Source organism: Perca fluviatilis, chromosome 19 (genome assembly GCF_010015445.1).
Source record: "Perca fluviatilis chromosome 19, GENO_Pfluv_1.0, whole genome shotgun sequence".
In the NCBI taxonomy this organism is placed as follows: domain Eukaryota; kingdom Metazoa; phylum Chordata; class Actinopteri; order Perciformes; family Percidae; genus Perca; species Perca fluviatilis.
In genome coordinates, this window is record NC_053130.1 from 22,964,615 (window position 1) to 22,977,053 (window position 12,439).

A 12,439-nucleotide genomic window follows, 5' to 3' on the forward strand; every position below is an offset into this window, starting at 1 on the left:
CACAAAGACTAAAGGCAATTTCATGTTCCACTTTAATGCCTTCCTGTTTGCAATGTTTTGATATGTTGACAGACAGACCATGGTGGGGGAAATCTCTGAGCCAAGTTACAATCAGTGTAATGATATGTAAAAAATAAACATTTATCTTATCACAAAATATAATATGAGCACCAAATGATTGTATCAATGTATTTATGCAAGTTTGTTCCAAAGCAGTTTGTATAGAAATAGTTGAACAATGAATGTATAATTGCTTTGAACAATGACTGCAAGCAAAAGCCAAACAGATTTAGAAATGTTAATTTCTGTTTTAAAAATACATCAATGAGAGTGCTTGTCTTCAGCTGCTGCTGTTTCAATTATTGTCTGCCCTTTAACAAGATGGCAGCCAGGTGCTTTTTCCTCTCAGAAGAAGAATGGAACCAAAGCCTTTCGTAACTTGGGATAGTCTTTGAATTTCTCTTGGTAAAACCTGTAACAGAGGAGCAGAACACAACAACTGTCACTTGGAAATAGCATATGGTAATGTAGGTAGTTTGGCACATGAGTATTCATGTACTGTGTCAGGACTTTTCATTAGTGTTTTAGGCACCTGTGATGGTGTAAGGCTCTTGGTCCAATAAAACACAGGCTAAACACAGCAAACGAGAGTGCTGGAAGGGACCCGGTGGCTACAGCATAGCCAAACCACTCCACTATCTCTCCTAAGTAGTTGGCACCAGACACGTGTTCAAACAGACCTCCTGCAGGAGATTAAGAAGAGCACAAGTCACTGCCAGCACGGAGTGGATCAGAGCTTATCAAAGTGTGTCTTACCTTTAGGAATCTTGTAAATGACTTCCCCTGGTTTCCTCAGGCTGTGTAGAATATAGTCACTATGTATATTGATGGCCATTCCAATGTAAAACAGCAGTAAACCTGGAAGAAAATCCTACATGTATATTATTGACTTTTAAAAAGCAATCATTTTAAATGCTCACAATGTATGAGGCACACAAAATGATACGTTCCATTTGGCCATTTTAAAGCAAAGCATGAATATTGCTCCTACCAGTTTTATAGCGATAGCCTGCTGACCATTCATCATGAAAGTGGGCACAGTGCAGCAGGTAGTGTCCCTGTAGGAACCCATTTACAGAGCAGAATAAACCTGCTGCCACCATCACACCCAGTGGGTAAGGCCTTCCTCTGGTCAGTAGTGAATAGACAAATGTCCTATGATTTGTGAAGAAACAGATACAGCAGGTGGAGAGAGGAGGGGGGATAATAGTGCATGTTATCCATGCAAAGAACATGTTTTACAGCCAGGTGGAGAGATTTTGTATAAATGATTTAGCATTTGAGTGCAGGCAGAAAAGGCCTGCCATTAAGCCACATTCTTCATGGGAGGTTACCAGTGCATTCCTCAGTGTTTTGAGATTATAGCAGCAGGAAATCTTATTCCCAAAGCTCATTTTTCAGTGTCTCAACTGAAAAAAAAAAAAGAGTATTTTACGTGGCTCTTGCTTTTTACTTACAAAGTGGCTGAATACATACTGTACATCTACTAGCTATACTGTATGTACACTGGCAAATTGACAACATATACACTTTTTGTTGTTTTCTGTCAAGAAGTACAAAATGATAGGTTGCAATCATTACTGTACTGTATTACTGTAATTACGAACAGGAGGCTTTTCATGTTTGGTCAGTGCTTTCATAAACCATTATATAGAGAAATGTTTCTTGTAATACATACATTGTATGTAGTACATACTGTATACTAACAGGCTAAGTAAATATGAGACAAATATGAAAAAATAAGTCAATGTAAGAAATGCAAGGTGTAATAATATACTTTATAAGTAAATAAATATATCAGCAAATATGAGGAAAAAATATACACCTCAAAACAGTGTGACAAGTAACAGAAATTGAATCAAACTAAAATCAAACGGGAACTATCTGTCCTCCTATACAAGTAATCCTGTATAGTTTCTTGTATTTTGGATGAATTAGGGTCTGTACCTTCCTTCACACAACTCCAAAGCTGCTGATGAAGTACATTTTTTCACTTCCCTCTACGTACACATTAAATGGCTAAAACTAGGCCCCTGTCTTTGTATTTACCTGTGAAAGTAGTGCATGCAAAAGGTCCCAAGCAGCAGGTACTTCCCCATACTGGAGGGTTTGTGCGAGGTGAGCATTAAAAGCAGGGGGATCAGGAGAGCTGGCATCTCCTGGAGGAACCAGGCTAGTCTGGCTGGGACCGTCCTAGCCGGAGAAGAGAGCCTCATGTGGCGCCCATAGGAGGTCTGTGTCGTCCTGTGATGGACCAAGTGCCAGAGTCCTGCCAGGATCATCCCGCAGCTGAGATAGTTGACAAAGTCCCTATAGCAGTGCATCTCACAGTAATCTTTTCCTCTTATAACTAATCGTAAGCATCTGTATAAAGTCAAATGGATTTTAACAGCCTCTCTGACTCCTCCCAAAGAAAATAGAGAGGTGTGTCAGCCTGCTGAAATGCAAGTGCTCCTTTTTGTGTGGTCACAAACATTGCTTGAAGTGATGTTATGATTATCCTTTCCACCTTGGAATGTATGCGCTGTTTTCAAATAGCTGCATTTCCCAAAGGTACGATTTGATTGAACGGATGCATGGAATCTGTTTTGATGTTCCTCTGCTCGTCCATCCTGTTTATAGACACACACAGCAACATCTGCCCCAATCTCAAATTCTGTTTGTTTTTACAGTTTCTTCTGTGTGCCAGTTTAAACTTTTCCAGTGGATAAGTTAGAAGTTCAGACATGGACCAAAGCACTTAAAAAAGGAGAACCGACTAAACTCACCATAACTTCACAATAAAGTCATCATGCTGCTTACATTATTACAATAAATGTGTCTATAGCTTCAGGACTCATAACCAGACATGCCTGTTCTACATAATCAGTAAGGGAAGGTTTAGTACAACATTCAAACAAGTTTTTAAATTCTCGTTTGCAGTTTGAAATGTACTACTCAGTGTACTTTTAAGCTATAATTAGAGAAGAACAGCGACGTTAATATGCTCCACTCAGCCCAACAATCTCAGGCTATATAGGACAATAGAAATATTAGTGCCACTCTCATAATTACAACAGTAACATGTTCTTCCTGTTTCAGTACACATCTTTAGTAAAGTCAAATATTCATATTGTTCTGTAATTTGATGTGTTTAGAACAAGAAATGCTGGAAATAAAAAGGTCAAATTTACAAAATAACATCAAAGTTTTGTGCAAGTACACAAATACTTGCAGTTGCCAGTTTATTAGGTACACCTAGATAAAGCTAATGCAGTGTAATACAATAGTCCTGCAGTAAATCCTACAGTACCTTCATGAAAGTTATAATGTTCAGATTTGTTTGAAACTGTTGAGGTGTTGATTCAACTTGATAATTTTGGAGGACGTAGCTGTTGAATTGTATTGTGTTATAGTAACAGGGGTTTCTATTATTTCGTCCAACCTATTTATATCAATGAGGGTAGGCTATATAACAGAAACACATCTGTATAATACAATGCAAAACATAATACTAGCATCTGCACATTCTTTAGTTTCTAATATGAAACCGTAATTTTAATATATTCATCCAACCACCTGGCTCCCTCTGCTGGAAACATTTCTTAATGTCTCCATTGTAAATTGACAAACAGGTACAAGGTTGAAAATCGCAGTTTAGAACCATACATAATCTGCTGCAGTGCTAATAATCAGAGGCTACTAATCCATTGCCACTTTGGAGGAATAAACATCTTCACTAAAGCCAGTGATTAAAAAATGAAATCAGTAGTTGTGACTGCAAATACTTGAAGAACAAGACACCAGAGCAGACATGCTTTTCAGTACATTTTACTTGTTTTGTAACATGAATCCGCGGCTTTATCTGAAGAGCCTTTTGGGATGCTTTGTCAGTGGAACCTGAGATAAAAAAAACTCCATTTAGGGAGCAGTTAAGTAGTATATTTTAGGTTTGTGACGTGTAAGTTCCCATTTTCTAAGCAAGAAAAAAATAATAATACAAAAAAACATTTCTGAAAGACAAACAGAGATCCATAAAACAGAAAATGAACAGTGCTGAGGTTCAGCCTTTTGTCTCTCTACAGGAATGAGGTGGAAAAAAGAGAACACCACTCCCTGCTGGATAAAAGGAGATAACAGTTGGTGCCATTTTAGACCAACAGATGAGGGGGGACAGGTCACACACTCCAGGAGTGTGAGTGTGAGCTGGATACATTGTTGGGCACTCGCCCAGGCGGAGAGTACATGTGGAAAAACAAAAACTGAAAGTACAGATTCTAAAATAAGACTAAAAGTGAGAATACACTTTATATGTATATGTGCAACAGTGATAAAAGGCACAATAGCACAGTGTGTCATGCTTCACTAGTTTCCCTTAAATTAGGATCAGAGTGTAAGTGAATCTGAGGATTCATCTCTTGCCCACTTGGTCCAACCAGACATTGTAGCTTAATGCTAAGTGTGACGCCTCTTATGGTGCCGAGAGGGACGGACCAATGTTAAGAGGACTGCATCAGTAAAAGTCCGTGATATTCAAATACCAAAACGACAGGACAGCAGACATTGTGTGCTGCCTAGATCTTAAATTAAAAGACTATACTGCCATTATGAATCATCCGCTTTTTGTTTGTTAATCTATGAAGTACTTCAGACAGCAGGACTACATAGCATATTACTTTGAAAAGGAAAGAAACATTTTCTTTTCTTTTGTGATCCTCGTGCTTGACATTTCATAAAGTAAATATTAATGTGTTTTTCTTTTTTCAAAAATACAGCAGGGAGCAACATCTGTCACTTTTCTGGGTATATTCTTAAACCTTCTAGCAGAGCATTAACACTTTGTGCTGATCTTTAAACTTGGGCCATCTATTAGTTGCTTTGGCTAACCTTGTCTAATTGATACTCCTACTGCCTCGAGAGCCATTTTGAAGTGAATTCTCATACATACAAAAGCAACAACACTGGAAAGAAAACCTTTAAATAAGGATGACTTCTATCTTCCCAATAACGTTTGGCATTCTTAAATAAAAACATATTAACACAAAGATTTGTAAATGAATACCTAGTCAACAGATTCAATAACAGTTCCAAGAATTTAAGCAGATCATCTAGGCCTTTACCACTTTATTCAGGCCAAAACAAACACGTCGCTGCCGTTACAGAACTGAATGTAACAAAATCATTTTCCTACTTGTCACTCCAATCTATTGCTAATTCAATAACCACAGAGATTGAAGGTGACAGTGTAAACAAAGTCTAGAGGTGTCAGTGTTGGGAGTAATTCACACAATATTCAGCTTTGATTACAATTCTGAAGCACAACTGGAGTCTGGCCCTCACAAAACATATCTGTAATGCTAAAGGCATAGACTTGGAATCTGGAAGCAGTGTTGCACACACTAATTTATTGGGCAAACCACGTTGGCTTTCAAACTTGACCGACAACATTGCTTTTGTTCAAATCTACACACTACTTGAGTAAATACTATCACATCTAATAAAACTACTAAAAAAAGGGAGAAATAAAAGGAATAAAATAAGAATAAATGCTAATAAACAGGGTAATAATGTTTTTGGTTTTGTACAGTAGGGGGGTTAGTGAACTTTGTTGGGTGCAGCCCTTTGTTAGCAACTACAACAAATGTTGAGAAATGGTAGTAATTATCTACGAGACTGTTTTCAAACGTTTAAGTCACGTGTAGCTTGAAGCAGTCAGTCAAAACCATCATCTGGCAGAATTTTAATATGCTCTATTAAGATCTGCAGTTTTATTTGCATTCCTTTTTAGAGGCGAATTACATGAGCACAGATCGCCAAGAGCCAAAATGTAAAAAAATGTCAGGAAAACAAAACAGGACTAAACCCAAACAAGATTTCCCCCCCCCTTCCAACGTTTACTCCGAGCCAAAATAATACGCTCTCTTCCCATCTCCTCCAACCATTTGCTCCTACATGATCTCAAAACTGCACTTCAAGCTAAAATATTTGAACCAAAACTGAGACGCACTTCAAACTGAGAGGAGGGTGGAGAAAGGCGGAGGAGAGCTGAGGGAGAGACAGAGAAAGAAGACTGTATTGGCTTTGAGTGTCTAGGTCCTTTCTGCAAATAGTAGGCGTAACTGGGGACAGGGCGAGAGGGAGGGTGTCTGGGTCAGGTTATGGCGATAGATAGTAAGGGCGGGCAGCGGTGCTGCAGTGGCCCTGGCGAAAGTTGACCTCAATGAGCGATGAGAGCCCCGGCAGCGTAACTCACGGAGCTGTCCTGCCAGTTCCTGCACTCACTTGATTGGGCGTAGTTCAGGAAACTGAAGTTCATTTCTAAACCAGACTTCCTCAGCTCAGCCACAGCCTGCAAAACAGTAACAAGCACAGAAGCATACGGGATGGATAAAACAGTGCGTTTTGTCTGCTTTAATTCATGCTGCAATTGTTAGCGTGTATGGATAACTAGCTTACTACCTAGAGTAGTAACCAAGCAGCACTTCCAATGCCAAGAAGGATGTTATTAACTAACTACATTAGTCTGAAAGCTATACAGATGTTAACCTTAAATAACAGTCTGTTCTTTTTCTTTATTATACTTGAAATAGTGGGACCAACACTTCTCTAACATACCTCTACACTGCGATACAAGAACAATCCTGTTTCTTTACTTTCATGTAGCCTGTATGGATCATCAACTGGTGAGGATGTTAACGTTTTGCTTGGGGCATGCAGCTTTAGCCTTTTAGCATGATTTGCCTGAAGCCATCGAGTGCATATTTAGGTAAGGATCCCCTATAGAGTTCCCCTTTATGTTGCCACAGTTGTAATTTCTGCCAGCAAACAGTCGTAGGCTAGAAATGAGAAGCTCCCTTTCTGAAATCAAGGACCCGCTGTTCCAAAGAGTAAAGATTTTTGGGCAGTAAGTTATCATTATAAACTGCATGTGCGAGAATGGAAAGCTTGACATAGCGGCGTACTTACAGTAAATAAGGCAGGCGGGGCTTAGCAAACAGTCAATTGAACACCTATCAACATGTCTACATAGCGATACGCTTGGTGAGGCTCTTCTTCTGTGGTACTTACATTTAGAAGCACTCCAATCGGGTGACGCCCACAGATGGTGTTGCGGTACTTCTTCAAGTAGTTGGTGAAAGACATGGGATCCAGCTGTTCTATAATGCCCATCCCCTTTACAGGCAGAGGAAAAAAAAAGTCATGTTTCGAATTGTTTTGTTGTTATGGCATGTTTTTCAATATATTTATGTTTATTTTTTATTTATACTTGGTTATTTGATCTCTAGAAAGCAGTTATTTCTGTACGCTGTGTATTCAAAATAAAAACTATCCATATCCTCTCTGCCCTTCAGTACTCCAACTTCCTGAAACATGGTGTATTCGTAGCAGGTACATTAAAGTTAACAGTCACATTAAGAGCACATGAGGTATTGAAAATGACACTATTACGAGTCTGGCTCGTTGTGACATTATGTCTATTTAATGTGTACTTCATTTCCGTAACAGCTGTGCATGTGGCTGATGATAATATCTTCACATATTTCATTTCATGAATGATCTTACATTTGAATCAAATATCTCAATGATTACCATTTTATCAAGATGCTCGATAGACCTGTAGATCTCCCCATGAGATTCATCATAGTATGTGTAGCGGAACCGTTGACCTTAAAATAAGAGAAAGTCAAAGCTGGAAACAGTCGCGTCACAGTCATGACATTTAGGCCAAATTATCCTTAGATAAGATGTCAGAATACTCTCGGAGAATGAGTGTAATTTCCAGTGCTTTTATTCGTCGGTACCTACCCCAGTGGCAGAAGTCGGATGAGATAATGAAAAGGTTGGAAGGGTCTGCCAGGTATTTGCTGAGCAGCTTCCCATATTCCTGTTCCTTGGACTCACTCAGGGCACCCACAAGCACAGGGACGATGCTAAACTCGTCTTTGTGGCTGCAACATCAGATTATTGAATTAACAACTCGAGTACAATAACTGCCCCTCACTGGCAATATTCTGTCCAATGGACATGGGTGGAAATAAAATCTGCATTAATACAGTTTTATTTTCCACAGAGCATCCATCAAAAGCTAATGGGAAACTGCCAGCCCGCCACATGATAAGCTGCACCCTATATGCAACACCTAGGTTACTAATGTTTCTTGTCAGTCAACACCTCAGGTTTTAGTTCAACTTGAAAGTTTAATATGCATTGAACGTGTACTCGGTTCACTTCATACATGCCTGATCTGTGCTTTTCTGAACCAAGAGAATTCCTTTGACTCCTGCCAACCTAACAAAAGACTGTATCAATTAGGTACTGTATATCCCACTTCATGTGTCGCTGTACCAATGTGATTCTAGTATATATATAGAACGACAATGAAAAGAATAAACAGAACTAAAAGAGCACGATACACACTCCTGCCAATGGTCTCACACGATTGCACTGATCTATAAGTGACAGTAACATGCCAAAATATGCTGCAATGTGCTAGCAAAGACAGGGAAGAAGAAGACTGCTAGCAAGTGAATATGGGTTTAAAAAATGCAGGATTTAAAATACTTAAAAAAAAAAACGTTTTTGCAAATGTTCTACGAGGAAGGAAATGCATTCAGTACATTTGTTAGAGCTCAAGGAAACACTGCGTTTTGGTGAGAATGTAAACACAACTTGTTTGTGTAGAACAAAACTCCACAGGGCACCTGAGAAAAAGCTTCATTCCATGGGACCGTTCCCTCTGCAAGTATATAGTGTTGACTCTTTGGTTCAATGAATGCCACTCCTATGTGCATTACCTCTCCATGGCTTTAGCAGTGTAAGGCAAGTGCATTTCAATACTGTGCTCATCTTCATCTGTCTGCAGACTCATCCGCTCAAACAACCCAGTTTTCCAGAGGTCAGCATAAACTGTAAAACAGAGGTGAGTTTCACTTTAATTTGTGCAAGTTATGATGACCATGTCTCCTGATTATGTCATTTTGGGGCTGCACACTCATTTAAATTGGGTATCGTTAAAGTGTCTAGCTGAGAAAAACCTCATCATTGACAAAGAATTTATCTTAATAGTGAGGGAACTGTCTGGTCCCTGGTGGATGATTAAAAGGGTATCACCTCCCAAGACTGCTTGAGGTCTGCATGTTGGAGCTCCTCCAGTCGGACTACAACAGTCACTACGAGGAAAGGGTAATTTTGGGTGATCTTTTTTCTTTTCTTTTTTCTTTAGTGTTACTGAAAACAGGTGTTGTCTCATTTGGTTTTTGGCATGAAACACGCACTACATTCTACACTTAACAGACCTAAACTTCAATCCAAACTGTGGTTACATTACTACCTCACAAAACCCCTAACATACCCTTCCTAAATAATTAAACCATTAGCATGTGTTAACATCTGAGATTGACAGACGAACACGCACACACAATGAGTAAAAAAATCACAATGTCATGAGTGAAAGCGGTGAATACCCTTCTGGTCGATTCTCAGGTCATAGAGAGGTGTTCTATAGATCTCTGCAGGTGACAGGGCACAGCGGGAGAGGGGCACATGGTGTGAAGGTCCCAGGATGAACACCCTACGACTGAAGGGCAACAGGATTTTTATCACACTCGCTCTATTCACAAAAGGCACATCACCACCAGCACTATATTCTACTATCTATCTGTTCACTCTGTGGGAGGGAATTTAAGATAAGAAACAGTCTTACAAAGCATGTTCTTATAGAATACAGATAAAAACTGAAAGACTTACGTAACAGCGGGATCAACCTGCTTGTAGGCATGTGCTGCACAAGCACCACAGTAGGTATACCCTGCATGCCTGCAAACAAAAACATGTCAAATTAGAATGAGACGGCATCACAGATACCTTTTGACATGTTCAGATTGTATTTGATGTGTGCTTACGGCGCTATGATGGCTCTAGCAGGTCTGATTGTGGACTCTGCTTTGGACAGCCAGCTTTCTAATTGTGCATTCAACTGGGATCCTGAAATGGTAGGTAAACATTTTCATCAATTTCAGATCACTGAATTAAAGGGGCCGAGTCGACTCATACTGCTCTCTCTATACTTTATTACTAAATACTTCAATGCTTCCTTACAAGACTAAAAATGATATAGTGGGCCAGCACGAAAAACATTGTCTGATCAATACAAACAGGATTTGATAGACTCAGCAAAGCTACAAGCATAGATCACTAAAATCAAGTATATGTCAATGTAATAATCCCCAAGGGGTGAAATCCAAGTGTGGCATCAGTGGTTAACTTAATCTTGTCGTGTTATGTTATTTTGGGTAAGAAATGGAGATAAACCACAATGTCCCTTTAATAAAACAAAAGCTCAATTTTACACTTGCTAATTGCATATACTGGAACACACTGCCTGTATTACTGTGCAAACTGCTTGGTATTTACCAATGTCCCAGCTACTAACGTGATGTCAACATCAATCAAGCATAGCTGACTAACTTAAAAATTAAATCTGCAGGAAAAACAACCAACCAGTATAACTGTTTATTCGTTTTGTAAAAATGAAAACGGGCATCGGGATAGGGGTATATTAACGGCAGTTCTGCCTTCAGTTTATGCTTATGGACATATTATTGTTTATATGCAATACACAATACAATCGTTAGTGTACTGTATATTCTGTCGAAAAAGGTTATTACAAACAATGCAATAAGGCAAGCTTAAAATGGATAAACAGGCAGGCCTTTGGGGTTTAATAACAAGAAACTAGCAGCGAGCTAGTAAGATGGGGGAAGGGGTGCAACATGAACCTTCCATGGTCTGCCCTGCCCTTCCAGTCTTTTGTTTCATGGCAGCGACTATTTATGCACCTAACTTTAGCGTGTCAGGGCCAGAGACCAACAAGACCATAACAATACTAGCAGCTTCAGGGAAGGTCTTATTCTAGCCAGACATAAGGTGACGTTAGGCCAGGGAGTTCTGCATTATTTACCAAGTTAGCAACCGTTAAGTTAAAAGCTTTGCTTGCTTGTCAAAAATGCTGAGCAGCAAATTTCCGTTGGTTTTGGAAGGTTTCCATCGACCATCCGAGGAGGAGAAGCGCTGAATAAGCTCAAACCAACCATGCACCAAATAGGATAACGGAGATAAAGCAGTCCATGCCAGCTAATGTTAGCTAACGTCAGTCGACTTTATATCAGATGGATTAGCTTCACAAGCCTAGCTAACGTTAAAAATCACCGTCTGCTGTGACAAGACATGCATTTGACAGTTTTTGATCTCAATACATTAAAGGTTATACAACATAAAAAGCCAACAAAACAAGTAAAACAGACTACCGTGATTAAAAAAACAAAACAACAACTGATAGCTAGCATAGTATCTTGCTAACTCGGACGGTGCTCTGTTGACAGTTACCCGAAGCAGAGTACCAGCTCCCGGCGTGACTTGCTTCTCTGCACACCACTCGGTTCGACATCTTGGTTCCCAAGCCGCCTATCTTGGTTTGCTTAACTCTTGTCAGGCGAAAAAAATTACAGAAGCCAGTGACAGCTAACCAAGAGGAGAAATAATGCCAGCTAGCTAACTTGCTTGTAAAGACAAAGGGCAGTTCGACTGGAGAGACAGCTGGGCTAGCTGCTGCTAACAAGCTCAGTGTTCCGTCAGCTGGCCGTGGTGTTGTTACCGGATAATAAGTAAGCCGGAGAGAGCAGCAAACGTCAGTCTGGTGTAATTATTATGCAAATTTGAAAAGGCACAAAATCTTTGTAATGTGCCGATATCATACAGTCAGAAGAGCAATTACAGTAACAACCACTGTCACAGTCGGAATCAGAGGATTAGTGGTTTGTCCGTCGGTCGAGCCAGGTAAGGGACGTCTCTGGAATTGTTATCACAGTGACGTCAAAGCCATTTGATTGGTTACTTGATCAGCCAACAGAAAGTGATTCGTGGAAAAATCCAGGATGCGTAGCCGTTACTAAAATGATCGTTTTATTATGAAATTGCCCTGCCTGTCAGGTGAGCGGGTTCTGTGTGACAAGTATTCATCTGTTTGCTCTAAGAGAAAAGTTTGGTATTATCTTAAAATGTTGCGAAAATTATTTTGTACTGAATAACCTGATACTGCCAAAGAATTTTATTCGCATATTAAAAAAAAGATCTTGTGAACAATAATCTCACTGTTTTAAGACTAAAAGGGGCAACTGCATTTACTGTTTATCATATGCCCTGATGTTTGAAAATGTATCTTTTTGTAATAAAAAAGGTTTAACTGACACATGGAATGGGAAATGCAACATGATGGGATGAGATATATATATCTATATATACATAGAAAATATAACATGTCAAGTAAAAGGCCCATTGTACTGTATCATATAGTTCCGCATAGAAACACATCTCCAAAGAGATATTGAAAATATGTCATCAG

The 12,439-nt window shown here is 39.4% G+C and overlaps 2 protein-coding genes across 2 annotated transcripts; both read right to left on the reverse strand.

Moving 5' to 3' along the window:
• Positions 1–9: 9 nt before the first annotated feature.
• srd5a2b (steroid-5-alpha-reductase, alpha polypeptide 2b) lies at positions 10–3,741 on the reverse strand. Its single transcript, XM_039783487.1, has 5 exons — positions 2,110–3,741; positions 1,052–1,215; positions 817–918; positions 593–743; positions 10–472 (listed from the first exon to the last, which is right to left on the reverse strand). The coding sequence occupies exons 1-5, from the start codon at positions 2,382–2,384 to the stop codon at positions 406–408; spliced, it is 759 nt and encodes a 252-aa protein (XP_039639421.1). The 5' UTR covers positions 2,385–3,741; the 3' UTR covers positions 10–405.
• A 1,392-nt stretch (positions 3,742–5,133) lies between these two features.
• memo1 (mediator of cell motility 1) lies at positions 5,134–11,740 on the reverse strand. Its single transcript, XM_039783488.1, has 9 exons — positions 11,425–11,740; positions 9,942–10,023; positions 9,787–9,855; positions 9,504–9,616; positions 8,835–8,946; positions 7,846–7,988; positions 7,630–7,706; positions 7,108–7,212; positions 5,134–6,388 (listed from the first exon to the last, which is right to left on the reverse strand). The coding sequence occupies exons 1-9, from the start codon at positions 11,483–11,485 to the stop codon at positions 6,257–6,259; spliced, it is 894 nt and encodes a 297-aa protein (XP_039639422.1). The 5' UTR covers positions 11,486–11,740; the 3' UTR covers positions 5,134–6,256.
• Between the last annotated feature and the right edge of the window lie 699 nt (positions 11,741–12,439).

Coding starts and splice junctions, on each gene's coding strand:
- srd5a2b (XM_039783487.1), bottom strand. CDS start 2,384: ATGCACTGCTATAGGGACTTTGTCAACTATCTCAGCTGCGGGATGATC. Junction 1,216..2,109: donor TGCATGCACTACTTTCACAG/GTAAATACAAAG, acceptor CACAAATCATAG/GACATTTGTCTATTCACTAC. Junction 919..1,051: donor AGGCTATCGCTATAAAACTG/GTAGGAGCAATA, acceptor ATTTTCTTCCAG/GTTTACTGCTGTTTTACATT.
- memo1 (XM_039783488.1), bottom strand. CDS start 11,485: ATGTCGAACCGAGTGGTGTGCAGAGAAGCAAGTCACGCCGGGAGCTGG. Junction 9,856..9,941: donor GCTAGAGCCATCATAGCGCC/GTAAGCACACAT, acceptor TTTTGTTTGCAG/GCATGCAGGGTATACCTACT. Junction 7,707..7,845: donor ATCCGACTTCTGCCACTGGG/GTAGGTACCGAC, acceptor TCTTATTTTAAG/GTCAACGGTTCCGCTACACA.